The sequence below is a fragment of the Zonotrichia albicollis genome, chromosome Z (assembly GCF_047830755.1).
Source record: "Zonotrichia albicollis isolate bZonAlb1 chromosome Z, bZonAlb1.hap1, whole genome shotgun sequence".
NCBI classification, from domain to species: Eukaryota; Metazoa; Chordata; class Aves; order Passeriformes; family Passerellidae; genus Zonotrichia; species Zonotrichia albicollis.
In genome coordinates this window covers 68,006,189-68,022,680 of record NC_133860.1, presented here as the reverse complement: position 1 = coordinate 68,022,680, position 16,492 = coordinate 68,006,189, and the positions used below count along the sequence as shown (strand labels likewise).

The 16,492-nt window shown below is 38.7% G+C and overlaps 1 protein-coding gene across 1 annotated transcript; it reads right to left on the bottom strand.

Moving 5' to 3' along the window:
- PLAA (phospholipase A2 activating protein) lies at positions 1-16,478 on the bottom strand. Its single transcript, XM_005493129.4, has 14 exons — positions 16,264-16,478; positions 13,955-14,148; positions 12,921-13,021; positions 12,717-12,837; positions 12,379-12,546; positions 11,176-11,311; positions 10,499-10,668; positions 8,847-9,004; positions 7,544-7,763; positions 5,487-5,555; positions 3,882-3,953; positions 2,939-3,040; positions 2,165-2,329; positions 1-711 (listed from the first exon to the last, which is right to left on the bottom strand). Exons 1-14 carry the CDS (start codon positions 16,410-16,412, stop codon positions 146-148), a joined length of 2,391 nt encoding a protein of 796 aa, XP_005493186.1. The 5' UTR covers positions 16,413-16,478; the 3' UTR covers positions 1-145.
- Between the last annotated feature and the right edge of the window lie 14 nt (positions 16,479-16,492).

Below are 16,492 nucleotides of genomic sequence, written 5' to 3'. Positions count from 1 at the left end.
AACAGTGAAAAAAGTTTTATTTGCTCTGTGTCTTGCAACAAGTGTAATTAATCCACAGTATTTTCCCAAGTATAGTCTGTCATACAATATGAACAAAAGCATCTTTTTTTCTGCATACACTGTATTCCAAGTGCTAAGAAAATTATTATAACAGATTAAGAACAAACCTACAGCATTCTTTTACTTTAGCTGGTTCTGATACAGAGGCATACTTTTTTATTTGAGAATCAACTCCCAGAGACTTAGCTAATTGCACAGCATTTGTATCATCACTGATTAGCGTCCCAAGAGCCACAAGTAGTCTAAAAATAGCTTCAAGATCTTGAACAACTTCCATAACTGTGCTGATTACTGATAAACATTGAGCTTTGCCCTCAACGTTGTTGACTTTATGTAAACATACAGCATAGTTCAATGTCAGTGTGGCCAGTGCAATGTGGATGTTCTTATTATTGCCTGATTTCGTTTCTATTGCTTGTGTCATTATTTCATCCCTCTGTTCCATCATGAGCTTCTGGCCTGCATGGCTGACAAAACAATTGCAAAGAGCTCTAAGTGCCAACAGCTGGTTTGCTTGTTTGCCTTTAGGATTCAGAAATTTAAGAAGAAGGATGATAAACTGTACATGCTCCTTTTCACTGCAGAAGTTTTCATTCACAGTGGGATGCCTGACAGACAATCTAAGAATGTCTAGCGCTGGAAAGACAATATCTAAGAAACAAAACAAAACAAAATTTTAGTATTAATACTAAAATTATGTGTAAATTTATCAGTGAGTTTTTTTCAGATGCAGACCTTCTTAGCCCTGCAGATTTGGGAACAGACAGTAACAGTTTCATGCGTAAGTAAAGCATAAATTGTTTCACATTCATAAAGACAAATATTGACAAATCCATTCTAGTCATGCTTCAATTATCATTAAAAAATCCATAATCCCTAATTTAGGATTAACATAGGGCTTTGCAGAAATCTTAAAATCTTTTCTTTGCCTAAAATCTCAAATTGATAACACTGAAGGTAAGCACAAGATATGGTAACTAATCCAAAAAAGTCTCTGAAAGCTGAAAGTTCAGTGATTGAACACCCCTACATAGACAGCATCTCCCTTTGTCCTCATTCCATAACTTACAGTACAGTATAGGTACAAAACTGCTTACAAGAAAAGAAAATAAAAAGAAGAAGAAAAAGAGCTGGACATCATTGTAAGGAAACTGAACTGAAACCTTGTAATGTCCCTCCTTTCCCAGATTCTGAATACATATGTCTACTTGTATCTACTACTGGTATCCAATGCTTTCAACTAAATCAAAGCTAAACCTGCCCAACTACTTATCTTATTAGAGGTTTTTTCCCTGCACATATGCAGCATCTTCAGAATTAATGCCTTGTACAATACAAAGAGTCTGGAAGGTATGAAATTGGCCATCACCAGCTTCTCTTTATGCAAAACTCTTGTTTGATTAAGTGATATTATAAAATGAGCCTGAATTTTTAATATTGAAATGTTTTTCCTATTAGTAAATCTTTAACTGCAATTTTAAAAAAGCAGTTAACTTTAACCATTCTCTGATATTTGTATATGCAAACAATCGTTTCTTCCAGAATGTGCTGTAACAACCAAAATAGCTTTTCCAATCCATCATTGCTGACAATATTATTAAATGTAATTATATCACGTCCACTTCCATTCTTCCAGCATGTCATTTCACTAATGCAGTGTTGGTCATATAGCACAGCATCAGTAACTTTTTGTCTACCATATTAAACAGGAGCTACTTTTGATTTTTTCCCCCCATAATTTATCTCACAATTTCATCTCTCATTTGCTAACAGCTTAGAATGCTAAGTTTGTACTTCCTTACTCTATTTCCTGACAAGTCTCACATCTTTTTGAGGATGGCCCTGCTAATGAAATAATCGTAATTGACTTTTATATCAAATTTCCTCTTTATGTTAATTATTTTGCCAACAAAACTTGACAACCAATTACCAAATTTACCCCTGAAGCTGATCACTGCTGTCAGCACCTTTTATTCATCTTCTCTTTTCTGCTTGGGCTATCAAGTGTTTGGGACTGACTCACTGTAACATACAGCATGACAAGACTTTTCATTCCTGGTGAAGTACTGATGAGATGACACTAAACACAATTGCAAGAGTTTACCTTCTGGCCAGTTAATTGCTCTCCATAAAGTCTGAAGTTGCTGTGCTGTAGGTGTTTCCGTAGAGGTGTTGCATGTTGCAGACAGTAACTTTTCTAGGATTATCAAGTCATCTTCAGTAAGCTTATGTTCTTCAGCTGCACTGCCATTAAGTTCCTTTAATTTGCCTATAATACCAAAAGAAGAGGCACAACTTTCCCAAAACAGAACTTCAGAAATTGAGATCTCAAATGAAATGCTACAAAAGCACTTTATAAACAAGTAACAACTATTGCAATTGAGTGGGGTTTTTTTGGGGGGGGGGGGCAGATTTTTTTAAACATGTTTTCCAATTTGATAATTTCTCATTTCAAGCTTTTAATTATCACAATGATTGCTACTATTTATTCCACTTGAACAATGCGACACAAAGATTCAGAATTTGTAGAAAAATTTTAGAAAATGCCTACATGAAGATAAAAATGCAGAAAGGAGTCATAAGAACAATAGAGCTTTCATAACTGAAATAACAATTTATTTTTGCTGTTTTATTAAGTAGTAAAAACGTTAAAGGTGTATGTTCTTAGTGTGATCACAATTTTTTTATTTTTACTTCAATCATGTGATCATGTTTTGCTTATGACATGTGCTATATTCAATCTTCAGTGTGATTTAAAAACCAAAGTATTAGATTAATGCAATGGATCTAGCATTAAGGAAATGTTTTTTTAAAAAGCTCAGTTAGTCAAATGACTTCAAAAATATAAAAAAAAAATCCTTAATATTAAAACACTGACCCAATATCTGTGTAGGATTGGCCTGGTCAAAGGTGACAGCATCTTTCTTCGGAAAATAAATATTTTCAGCTTTAGCTGCAGCTGACTGGTAGGCATCCATTCCTACAGAAGGGCAATACAGAGCATTCAACAGTGTACCAAGGTGTCTGATATAGAATGATGTCCTAGCCGTAACTCTCTACTGCTCGACATTACTTGGAAAAATATCTCTTGAGAAAAACCCTGAATGTCTATGCAAACAGCTGTCATTTCTTACATTATTTTTACATTCAGGGGTTAAAACTGAAAGCAATATCTTCACAAACTGCTCCCCCCTCATGTATAAGTTTACAAGTTGAAATTATTAGCAGTCATTTCTTAATTATGTGAACTAAATACACAGTCACTTATAGCAACAGCTATTGTAGTTAACACATAAAAATGGCAAGGATCTTTTTAGGAAAAATATCCCTTTTGCCCCTGAAATCTTGTATTTTTATTATTTTCATAATGAAACTGTTTACATATTAGAAGACATTACATTGCAGCCATGACCAAGTTAGGGCACATGCAATAGTAGCCTGCAATGTCTTTTTTTAATGAGCACTATAAAGCTTTTATCATCACCCATAATTATTTCTTAAACTCACAGGTCTAGTGGCTGATATTGTATAATGCCCATTAACTATGTATCAGTTTCTCTGATCAACAACACAACTACTAGGAGATCAATAATCCTCTAAGATTATTATTATTATACATTTTAAAGGTTGTGTGCATGATTCCTGCATGCAAAGGAAGGCTCTCTTATCCCGCTTTTATGATTAATTTCAGAGTATAAGCAGCTTCAATCTGCTATTTTTAATAAAGTATGAATTTGCATCAATGCAGAATTCATGTTAGAGAAAAAAAACCCAAACCCAACAATCAGGAATGTTTTTCACTGGGAGACATTTTCTCTTACCTGTAAATGGATCAACCCCGCCCACTGAAGGAACTGTGTTTGATGCTGAACCAGGAACGTACCGACCAGCTCCTAACAAAGATGTCAAGTTTTTAAACACCACCACCAATAAAGAGGTTATGTATACCTGTATTTAGTTACTACTTTTCAAACAAAACTATTAAAAATTATTTTTCTGCACTAAAGGAATTACAAAGTAGTGCTCAACACCTCTTTAAGGATTAAATCTCAATGCCTGTGTGAGGATGTTGGTGATGAGAGCATTCACAAGTTGTGAGCCCACAGCTGGGAGACACTGTGTCATCACTGTGGGACACTGTGGGATCTCTGGCACTCACAGATGAAGAAGGCTTCAGCACAGCAGAAACCTTATCCATGACAAGTTCCAGCAGGAGGGCACACTGCCCTGGCAGTGACTCTCCTGTGGGAGTTGGACTCTTTCACACTGAGGCCTCAGTGAGGCCTCCATCTGCAGAGACCACAGAGCCACAAAAGCCATGGAGGAGAAACAGTTGGACACAGAAGCCTGTCAAGACGGGGAAGTAACAGCACAAAGGCTTCTGCTCTATCTGTGGATCTGCAACTGCAGAGCAGGCAGTGAGCACTCTGGCACTGGTGTGTACCAACACCCAGCAGTGATGTGTTACAAGCCAGCTGAAACTACACCTCATGTCTGCAAGAACAGGAAAGGCAAGCAGCAGTGATGGGAAGCAGGGTAACCTTCTGCATGGTGGGGAGGCACCTGCCTATGCACATGGCCTGGTAACTTGTGAGGTATGTGTCTGCTGGGGCAAGGATTCAGGATGCCAAAGAGACACTGCCAAGCCTTGCCTGGCCTTCAGACTGTTACCCTGCTACTCTTCCACATGGCAATCAATGGTTTTGCCAAGGAGGTCTTGGAGGATTTCAGGAATGATTAGAGGGCTCTGAGAAAAAGGCTGAAGAGTTCAGGCCATTTCTTTGTTACTCTGAACAAAGCAGAAATGCTTGAATACAAAAGGACTTATCAAGTGGGTCCGCAACTAACTGCATGGCTGGTTTTGCAGGCAAGATCTCGGCATCAAGTGATTACAGGAACCTCTTTGAGGACTCAGAGCTCCTAATCAGGGATGGGAGAAGTCTACCAATGCAGGGCTGGAACTAGGAATGTTTTTGCAAACACGATTACTAAATTAGTGAGGAGGACTTTACAATAGCTATACCAGTGAGGATCAGAATATAAAATAGGGGGAGCATGGTACCAATAAAGATCACGTTAAAAAACCAAGTAAAAATGAAAATAGAGAACTACCTCTATAAATATACCTAATCTTGTGTGGTTCATGACTATGAAGTCTGGCAAAACAAAAGGTTTAGGTCCTTACTATTCTGCTGTAGTGGACAGAGTGACATGAGGCAGACCCAACAGGAGAGGGCTTACCTCAACTGAACAGATCTCGGTATGCTTTGCATTGGCAGAGCCCACCTTACCAGGCTGTTCCACACTACTGCCCCAAACAGAGAACTGTAAGAAACAGCTGTCTGGGGCTAAACACATAATGCAACAGAAAACAACTGAAATGCGTATCTTAAGTGCTAGCCAGACAGATATGAATTTCACATTACCTGTAAATGGGTCTGCTCCAGGTATTGCACTTGATCCAGATGAAGAGCCTGGAACATAACGTCCAGCACCTAGTCAAACAGTGAGAAAAGCAATGACTATTAAACACACCTTGCTGTTATTAAAATCCAGAGAGGGGTAACAAAGCTGGTGAAAGGTCTGGACTGCCTATCCTAAGAGGAGCACCTGAGGGAGTTGGGGTTGTTTAGCCTAGAGAAAAGAAGGCTCAGGGGACACCATACCTCACTCTACAACTTCCTGAAAGAAGGCTGTAGCCAGCTGGGGATTGGCCTCTTCTCCCGGGCAATGTGACAGGCAATGTGATAGGAGGAGAGGGCATAGCCTTAAACCGCACTGGGGGAGGTTTAGGTTGGACATGAAGAAGAATTTTTTCACAGAAAGGGTGATTAGATACTGGAATGAGCTGAGCAGGGAGGTCGTGGAGGTGTTAAAGGGAAGACTGAATGTGTGGCACTTAGTACCATGGTCTAGCTGACATGGTGCTGTTCAGTTATAGGTTAGACTTGATCTTAGAGGTCTTTTCCAAACTAATTACTTCTGGGACAACTCCAATTCTCAGAGTTACATATAAACCAACAAGCCTGTATTCCCATTTTCAGTCCCTTGCAAGAAAAACATTTAGCTCAATTATGTTAATGCTATTTTCTTCAAAAATTCATCTTTGTGAAATTAATTGAATTAGTTTGTTTTGTAGATGTGATAAGCAGAATGTAATTGATTAACAATGGTTTAGCTTATCAGTAATCAACTTGTTCTAGTTCCATTTCCTGCCTGAAAAAGGTAATTTATGTATTTCACATTTATGTATTTTGACTAATTCTCTGGCTAAATTTTTGTATTTTATTAATTGCCTTAACAGCATCTGGCACTTCTTGTAAGAAAACTGGACCTTTCTTTCACTGGAAAAAAAAGACTAGACTGAAAAATACAACTGGCTTGATTAGAATTTTGCTGAATATTCTTTGTTTTTTGGGTTTTTTTTTTCATAACAATCTGTGCCTTTGCCCTCAATCATTAAAAGATATGAAAGTATCTGTAGAAGAAGTTCAAGACCTACAACACTGAAGTCTGCCTGGGCAAACAATTCTATGACGCTCAACAAGGACAAGTACTGGGTCCTCCCCCTGTTCCACAACAACCCTGTGCAGAGATACAGGCTGGGGGCAGAGTGGCTGGAAAGCTGCCCAGAAGAAACGGACCTGGCAATGCTGATCATCACCTGCCTGACCATGACCCAGGAGTGTGCCTATGTGGCCAAGAAGGACAACAGTATCCTGGCTTTTATCCCAGCAGGACCAGGGCTGTGACTATCCCTCTGTACTTGGCCCTGGTGAGGCCATACCTAAAATCCTGTGATCAGTTCTGGGCCCCTCATGACAACAAACACATTGAGGTGCTGCAGGCAAGTCCAAAAAATGGCAATGCAGCTGGTGAAGGATCTGGAGCACAGGTCTTATGAGAAGCACCTGAAGGAACTGGGGATGTTTAAGTGGCGCAGGTGGACCTTACTGCTCTCTACAAGAATTTGAAAGGTATCAAGGTGGGCGTCAGTCTCTTCTCCCAGTAAACGTATGCAAAGAAGTGGTCTCAAGCTGCACTAGGAGAGGTTTAGATTCAATATTAGGAAAGAGTTCTATAATGGAAGGGTGGTCTGGCATTGGAATAGGTTGTCCAAGGAAGTGTCTGAACCATCATCCCTGAAGTATTCAAAGAACTATGCAAATATGAGGATATGATTTAGGGGTGAACATGGAAGTGGTGAGTTAATGACTGAACTCAATATTCTTAGAGGTCTTTTCCAATCTTAGTGATTCTATGGAAGTGAAATGGATTGGAACAACCATGGCCAGAGGATGGTGGCCAGTGCTACAACATTTACTGGAAGCCAGCCACTGGTGGTGTACCCCAGGAGTCAGTACTGCATCCAGTTCTGCTCCACATCTTCACTAATGATGGTGTCGAAGATCAGTCAGAGTGTGTTGAAGACACAAAACTCAGAGGAGTATCTAATGTCATCATTTAAGTTTAAAATATTTACCTGTAAATGGATCTGAAAATTGATTACTTGTACTGAACAGTGTTTGCCCCTTAGTGTTGTCCATAATAAACTTGGCCACCTGATCCAGAAACATAGGATTTAAATCATTCTTTTGCAGGAAGTTGTATGCAGTCAGCCAAGGATCATCAGTGATGTTATATGGCAGTTTGTAGGAAGGCCCATTTTCATTTACATCAATGGTGAAAACATAGTCATATTCCTTTAAGTGGAATAAAAATAAAAACACATTAGAAGTCTTCCAGCACTTTTTACATAATGATCTATTAAATGCAGTCTAACCTAAGCCTAGAAACTTAAACCACTGCTACTTCCAGAACATATCAGCAATACTCTCCTGAGAGACTGCAAGTAAACATTTGCTGATTTAGGTTAAACACTAAACATTACTTAGCAATAGCCAAAAACATCCGTGTGTTGTAACACTGTTGCTATACTATATCCAAAACACACAGCATTGTACCAGCTGCTAAGAATACAAACTGTCTCTCAGTCAAAACCATCACAGACTTAAGCCTGTATTTTCCAGAATTCTCGGCTCAAGAAGAGCAGAGTAAAACAACATATCATTGTAATGAGTGTACACATATATTACAAAGTAAAGATGTTATCAGGTCACTTTCATTGACACCTCCGGCTCCCTCCAACGCTATAGAGCAATCAATTTGATTGATTGCTTGATTTGATTTCTTCCCTCAAGAAATTTGACTCTTAAAAGCACACTTCTAACGCTAGCAAATGACTTCCTAATGCTTCTTTAAAATCTGTGAGAGAGAAAATCAGTATTTTGGAGGCATTTCTTCTGTGGTGGACTCTGACAAGCTTTTCTGTGTGTATTTCTGTAAAGGAAACATTTTTTAGCTTATATGTCTTTAGGTTAGTTTACCTTTAAGTTCAATAGTTACTACAGAGAAGCAGGACAGAAAGTCTGGTACCTAACATTTTAGGTAAGCCTTGCATTATAAAGTTCATTTCCTTTGGGAAGGATATTAAAACTAACTTCTCAAGGTATTAATACATACAATAGAACTTGACAACTTCTCTACTAATGGTTTGCCTTTCTCCAAAATAATTTGTGTCCATTAGCTTGCTCATTTTACAAAATGTGTTTTCTAAGTAATATACTGTACTCACTTAGACTTCTACCTCTGATATCAAAAGTATCAAAAAAAATCGTGTTTCCTAATACAGATATTTTTTAAATACCTGTTTTCTAAATTATATTTTATCTGAACAAAGACCAGTTACTTAGGAAAGAATGAAACAAATTAAAGTTTGCATATACCTTTCCTTCAAATAAAACTTTTCCAGACGTTTGTTGTGTGGCTCCAGAAGAACCAACAACATCACCGATCTTTATCCATCTTCCTTCACTTACACTCCATTGATATGCTTCTACTTTCCCATTATCTTTAATAAGCCGTGTCTGTCCATCTCTTGTTCCTGTAGGCAGGAATTTAAACAATTTCAAGGATATTATTTACTTTAGGAGAAAAAAATATTCAAATGGTGCTCAGCATTAAAAATTTAAAAATAGTTCAACAACACTTGAAACAACAGCACAGCAGATATATGGTTTAACCCCAGATGGCAACTAAGCAACACAAAGACACACTCATTGGCTTCATGGTTGGGGTGCAGGAAAGAATCAGGTGAATAGAAGTGAAAAATTTGGCAATTGAGATACAATTAAAAAGGTAAATCAAAAACTACATGCAAAAAGGTAAATCAAAAACTACAAGCAAAGCAAAACAAGGAATTCATACACCACTTCCCATGGGCAGTCAGGTGTTCAGCTGTCTCCAGAGGAGCAAGGCTCCATCAGGCTCAACAATTCCTTGGAGAGACAAACGCCAACACTCCAAACCCCTCTCACTCCATATCCCCTCTCACTTCCTTCTTCTTCCCCCTAGTCTATATGTGATTGGTATAGGGGATATTCCTTGGGTCAGTGGGGGTCAGCTGTCCCAGCTGTGCCCCCTCCCAGCTCCCTGCACACCCTCAGCTCCTCACCGGGGGGGGTGGTGAGGAGCTACAAAGGCCTTGGCTCTGTGTAAGCCCTGCTCAGCAATAACAAGAACAGCCCTGTGTTATCAGACCTGTTTTCAAGCACAAATCCAAAACACAGCCTCATAATAGCTACTATGGAGAAAATCAACTCTATCCCAGCAAAAACGAGACAAAATACTACCTCTCACAACAAGAATATCAGCTTTCTTAAGAAGCATTTTACAATTATGGTAACAGTATCTGCCAGCCGACTAAGTAGCCAAACCAATACTTAGGTCAAGTACTTTAGAAGTTTATCAGCTTCTCAGTGAGATACCAATTAAGAAAAGTGACATTCTCCCATAGTGTAACAAGATGCAAAGTTTCATATGGATCTAAGATCTACGCCACTTCCTAATCATAGCCAAGGGCTGAAGTCACCGGTTACTTCACCTTGGGAAAAAGTATTTGTCTGTTTATGAATAATGTTTACTACTGCTTCTACTGCATTCTCAAGTACCTACACAGTGTGAACCGAGACCATCAAGACCACCTTTCAAGCCAAAAGCTAAAGCAGAAAATTTGCATTTCTACTTTTATTAAGAAAAAAACCTGCATATTCAGTATTCCTTTCACAAATTACCTGTTTCACATACTCTTGGTACAGCTGGCAGAACAGATAGAAAATATCTCAAACATAATGTAGCATCAATTCCACCTTTTTCTAAATTATCTCATAGGAGAATAAGAAAACCCCCAAAACCAAAAAACCTTGAGTCCTGTTTCCAAAAGAATCTGTGAAAGGATACCAGAGCAAAATTATGCCATTTTCTTCAGTAACCCTATCAAAAGGGATTAAAGCCTTAAGTTTGGAAACCATCAGATGCTTCAATACCTCCAACCAATATTTGGAGGCACCTCTGACATGACAGAAGTATAGTAACTTACCAGGATCCTTAAGGTGTTCTCTTCCAGGAAGGTCATCAGCATTGATATCTCCTAAATCACCAGTTTTAGGGTCAATGGATGCTTGGGCAAGCTCATTTTCAAAAGCCTGAATCTCTTCAGCACTTGCTGTACGTTCCAAGGACTCTGTAAACACCCTTATAATCCCATCACTGAATGGAGAGAAAAGATTCAAATAGAAATACTATTTTAAATGTCACTGTGATATTTTGTGATAAATTCTAATGGTGACTTCTATGCCGCAATAAACCATCACTATTTTCAATTACCCCTCCCAATTATAGCTATGAAAGGAATTCACTCTCATACTAAAACCATACAGAGAAGGAATCAAGCAGGTAACCCTGTCTTCAGAAACATTTTAATGTCAAGATACAATATGCTTATGCAAGTGTTTTTTATACCATGTTTTCTAAATTTATTCTCAAGTCTATTCATGATTTACCACATTTCCAAAGAACTCACTCTACCTCTATGAATGACATAAAAAAATTATTTCATGGATGTAATGCAGTGCATGTTTAAATTTAACACACATACACTCTGATGGCTTTATCTTTAAATATAAATGAAACTGACATCCAAAGTGATGCTGGCGATTTCTTCAAGGGTTATCAGATTTGGATTTACAAATATATTGAAAGTAAAACGTGGGATACCTTGCACCAACTACGATGTCACCATTGTCTAAGACACAGCAGCACCACACAGACTGAGCTGGGAGTCTGATTGTTTGAGCACATTCCCCTTGTTTCCAGATTCTAAGAGATCTATCCTCTCCAGTTGTTACAAAATCTGAAAAGAAAAAGATATAAAAAAGTTCTAAAGTATATTTTTAGCACACTGTGATAATGGATGCTATTCTGAAACTACGTATCTAAAAATCACAACAGTAAAAGAATCTTTCTGCAATTTAGTACTTCTCTCAATTACAAGTAGAGAGCAAAAACACCCCACTGTTCACCTGCCTTCTTAAAAAATCAAAAGTGCATAAATTGCAGATTAAGCAGCCATACAGTGAATAAAACTGTGCCCAAGACAAAAAAGATCCCTTCATCCTTTAAAAGGCTTGAACAATTTTATACTCATCATAGTTTCATCTTGCACTACAGTTGCTTAAGTTCACATTTGTTTTAAAATGAGTTTTGGAAGGTAAGCCTGCTTTATCAGGAAACACACATAAAGCAATTTTAAAAGTCTACAAACTACTCAATGAGGGATTTTAAGGTATAGGAGGTCTACAATATATGTACTAACCCATATACATGCACTTGACCTACTGAACAAATGTGCAAATGTCCAATACACCCCACAAAGGTCACTGACTTGGAATTTCTTCTGCAACTGGCTCAACAGTTAGTTCTGAACCTCTAAATCTCTAACTCTGAAAACAAATGTAATTAAGCCTCATAACAAGAAATTCTTAACCTAAACTACATATAATGCACATTGTGGAAGTATTTAAATTTACATTATCTCAAACTGGCATGCCACACATTACTATTTTACTACTCTGCAACAGCACTGAAATACAGGTGGCAGCCAAGACAACAGTTTTGCCTACTGTTTCATCTAAGTTTTACTTAAGCTTTCAATCAGCCATAATCCAGGACCTTTCATCCCACATACTGCCAGAGCAATTTTGACAGCAGTGCAACTTGGAGTCAATCTCAATGTATTTTATTTTTTTCTTACACCTAGTCAAATAGGTGTATTTTCTTACACCTATTTGCACTAGGTGTAAGAAAAAAATTAAACGCTACTGGTGTTCTTCGGTTGTGGCAGTGGCACAGAAAATCAGAATACACACTCTCTCATTTCATTTTGAAAAATGTTGTGTAACAGTTGGGAAGGAATCCTACCTTTACATCGAGGGAAGACAGAAATGCTGTATATGTAATTTGTATGTCCATAGTACACCTGCAGACACTCGCCAGAGATCAGCCATCTTCGAACACTAGCATCGTTAGCACAGGAAAGGAACTCCATTTCACTGAGAATAGCTAAACCTCTCACACAATCTTCATGTCCTTTACAAAAGGAAGAGAAAATTTTAATGCAGTTATTTTCTCCATTAGCAGCAGTATACCATTTCTGCATAGCTCACATCTAAATCCAGGCAAAAAATCTTTGTCGGAACAGTTAGAAAAAAAAAAAAATTGCTCACACCAATGAAATTATCAACTGCAGCAACATTTACCAGTGAATGTTCTTTCACATCTGCCTGCCTTCCACAGTTTTATAGTTTTGTCAGCTGAACCAGTCAACATTAATCCCTGTTCCGGAAGTATCTTCACTGCCCATATTGCAGCTGTGTGACCCTGCAAAAAACCCAACAGTGTTAAGATATGTCAGAATCAAATTCAGGCTAGTTATTTCACATTCACGTAGAGGAACTTCATACCTGTAATGTCATCATACATCTGTCATTCAACCAGACTTTTGCTGTTGTATCCCATGATCCACTTAATAATGTGCCAAATTTCCCAGATGAAAGGCTGCAAACTGGAATGAACATTTAAGTCAGAACTGACAAGTACCCTGCACTGCCACAAATCTTAAGTAATTTCAAGAGATTCATTTAAGAGGATTTATTTGGTATTAGTAGCATATTTAGTGTTGAGGAGTCTAGAGAAGAATTAAGTGAACTGTACTTGCACTGCAACCCAGAAAGAAGCTGCTTAAAATTCTCGTAATTTTACGTTTAAAAAATTGAAATATTTTTGCCATTCATATTTTTATACTTCTCTCAGTCACAGATCTCTTCTCTTGGACTAGAATATGATGACGAACAGGTGAGATAACTAGCCAAGACACACAATTAATGCAAATGAAAGTTGCATAATTAATGCAAATGAAAGAAAAGTTTTGTCTATATGTATTAATTGATGTCTTCAAGAAGTTATTTCATATGAAAAACACTTAGCTCACCTTCTTGGAGGGCAAAATACTACCACCAAGAAACTGTGGTGAGATTCAAAGATTTAGCAGAAAGGTAATCTGCAATTTACACAGTGTAAAGCTCTGTATTTAAAGCACCAATTAATATTAAATACTCTTCTAAGTAACAAAATGGGCAGAGCCAGTTTATTTAGGAACCTCATTTTTTTTCCACTTGTATCAGCTTTGACAAAAAAATTAATACATGAAGAAGTAAAGCGCAATTCTTGACAAAAGGGTAATCATTTTGTCAATTGCCAGGAATTTAGAGAGACAGTAAAAGTTCAAACATTCATCAGGACAAACTTGGAAGTTCTTGCAATGAATGGTCACTGCATGAATTAAGATTATAAAATCCTACTTGCAGAGAACATAATTAAACAGTTTGCTACATTATATACCAAATAAATCAAAACTGAGTTTCATAAATTTAATTTCCTCTCTAATAAATCACGTTAACTTTTATGCAAAAATCTCCAAAGTACAATTACTACATACCTGTGTTTTTATGACCCTTAAGGACGTAAAGAGGAGCTGAGTTGTCAACTGTGAAAATGCAAATATTATGATCATTGCCACCAGTTGCAATCAGCCCACGAGGGTAGAGGTCACTTGGAGGTATGATGCACACGCAAGATACAAAATTTGAGTGGCCACTCATACAGTGCATCTCAGTAAAACCCCTGTTAAGACTAAAACATAGATAATAATCAGTTTAGAATCATGACAGAAACAGCACTTTGAGTAAATTACAGCTCTTATTAATTAACAACTATACTTGTCTTGTGCTGAATAAGTACTACAGATGGCCAAGAAAGAATGAAATTCAAGACAAAAATTACATCCCAGAATTCTTCCCCATACACAATACTAAAGCTTTCCACTTATTTTTCAATGTAGTGATAGGCCTGGAATGACTTTTGTTCTTTCTTGCTCATTGGCAAACACTCTGCCAAATTTGATGAGATATAGCTACAGTTTGTCTTTATGCCATCTTTTTTTTGTCTGAAAACTCAAATGTATGTCCAAGTACATGCTAAAGTAAGAGAACAAAAATGTAGTTTACTGCCAGCCAAGTGTATTCACTGCCTCTTCATTAGGAGCACTACAGAGGAATAAAAGTTAAACAGATCATAACTGACTCAACCAGCACCTTCATTTCTTCATCCTCAGCCAATCTCAGCAGTTACAGCACTAACGGAAAAAAGCTACTTATTCCCACAGAATAAACATATAGGTTGTGGTGTTGTGTGCTTGTTATATTTTCCTGTATTTATTCACCCTCCCTCAAAAACAAAAGCTATCACATGATATCATACCGTTATCCTTCACACCCTAAAGCTTGGCAAGCTTGAAATATGTAAGGAAATCACGATACTCTTTTAGATTCTAAAAGATCTCCCCTTGACACACATAGAACAAATCACAGGAGCAACATCTCTTCTTGGAAAAGCTGAACCAAAACAGCACACAGCAGTGTGCTCACCCACTGAACCCTGACTACTGTAGTCCCTGAGCCCTCAAAGCAGAGAAGCATAATCAGTATCAACATTTGCAGTTGATACAAGTTATGTCTTCTTCCTCACAAACTTCTCAAAAACTGTGGGTTAAAACTAGAATTCCTTTCCTCCTCCAAATTTCTGTGCAATTCAGCAAGTTCTTTGTCTTGTGATAAGAGACTCAATAAGACCCACTTAATAACATTAGTTTTATTTCACCTCAGTCGCAGAGCTCCAGAGATCAATACGAAGAGACATGTAAGCACTCAGCAAATTTGCCAATTATTTCTATTTTACATGAAGGCAATGGGAAGAACATCCATGCCTAGTAACTTCAGAATACAGATCACAATACACAACTATAGCCTGGGAGGAGGTACATCCTCTAGCTTCCAGCAATACCCCACATCTCCCACACACATTGCTTATCTGGTCTGCTTCTGGTCAAGGTAATATGCTGAAAAATTCACTCTGTGTATTCAACTACACAAATTAGTAGGAGACATATTACGGGAATATCAGAAAAATTAATCTTGAGGTATTTTTTCTTTTTCTAGGTCTTTGTGTACTTAATTTTCTGCACAGTTTTTTTTTCATATTCTATTTAATACTTAAAGAAGCTTGTTTAACAAGGGGAGAAAGGATGGGGTTTTTTTGTGTGCTTTTTTTCAAAGCACAGTGCCTTACTGTCAAAATAGCAGCACTGTTACTTAGCAGGATTACTTGGGCACTGAATACTATGAGGTAGAAACAACGCTATTGATATCACTTAGAAAAAAAGACGCCTAAAACTAATGGCATTCTTCCCATTTCCAAAGCACACTACAACATCGATGTGCAGCAAACGGCTTTAAAACATACAACTTTCCCCAAAGGCATGCAGATGTTAGGCCTGCTCAGCCTGGAAAAGAGAAAATTACATGGAGACCTCATAGCAACCTTCCAGTATCTAAACGGGCCTACAGGACCCCTGCAGAGAAGTTGTGGATATCCCATCCTCGGGAGTGCTAAAGGCCAGGACGGACAGGGCTCTGAGCAAACTGTTCTGGTGAAAGGTGTCCATGCCCGTAGCTGAGGGACTGAGACTAGCTAATTTTGAAGGTCCCTAACGTGACTCTCTACAAGTGACAATGCCAACCACGAGCGCCGCCTGCGAACAGGCTCCTGGCCGTCCGCCACCTCTCTCGGCCCCGCCGATTGTGCCGGCAGCCCCTGAGGAGAACTCAGCTGCACGGACGAACTCGGCGGGGCACGGGCGGAGCCCCTGTGGCGCCACCTCCACGCTCTCCGCCGCGGCCCAGCACTCACCCGTCAGGGGCCCAGAGCCGCGCAGTTCTGTCCCGCGAGACGGACACGAAGCTGTCTTCCGGGAAGAGGCCGCGGGTGAGGCCGCGCACGTCCTGCCCGTGTCCCAGCAGGGAGCAGCGCAGCCGGAACGTGCTGCCCTCACCCGCCATGGCGGCAGCGCCAGCCTGACACAGCACAGACCGCGCGCCGCCGGAAGTCGTGACGGAAGTTCCGTCACAGGGCGCGCCGC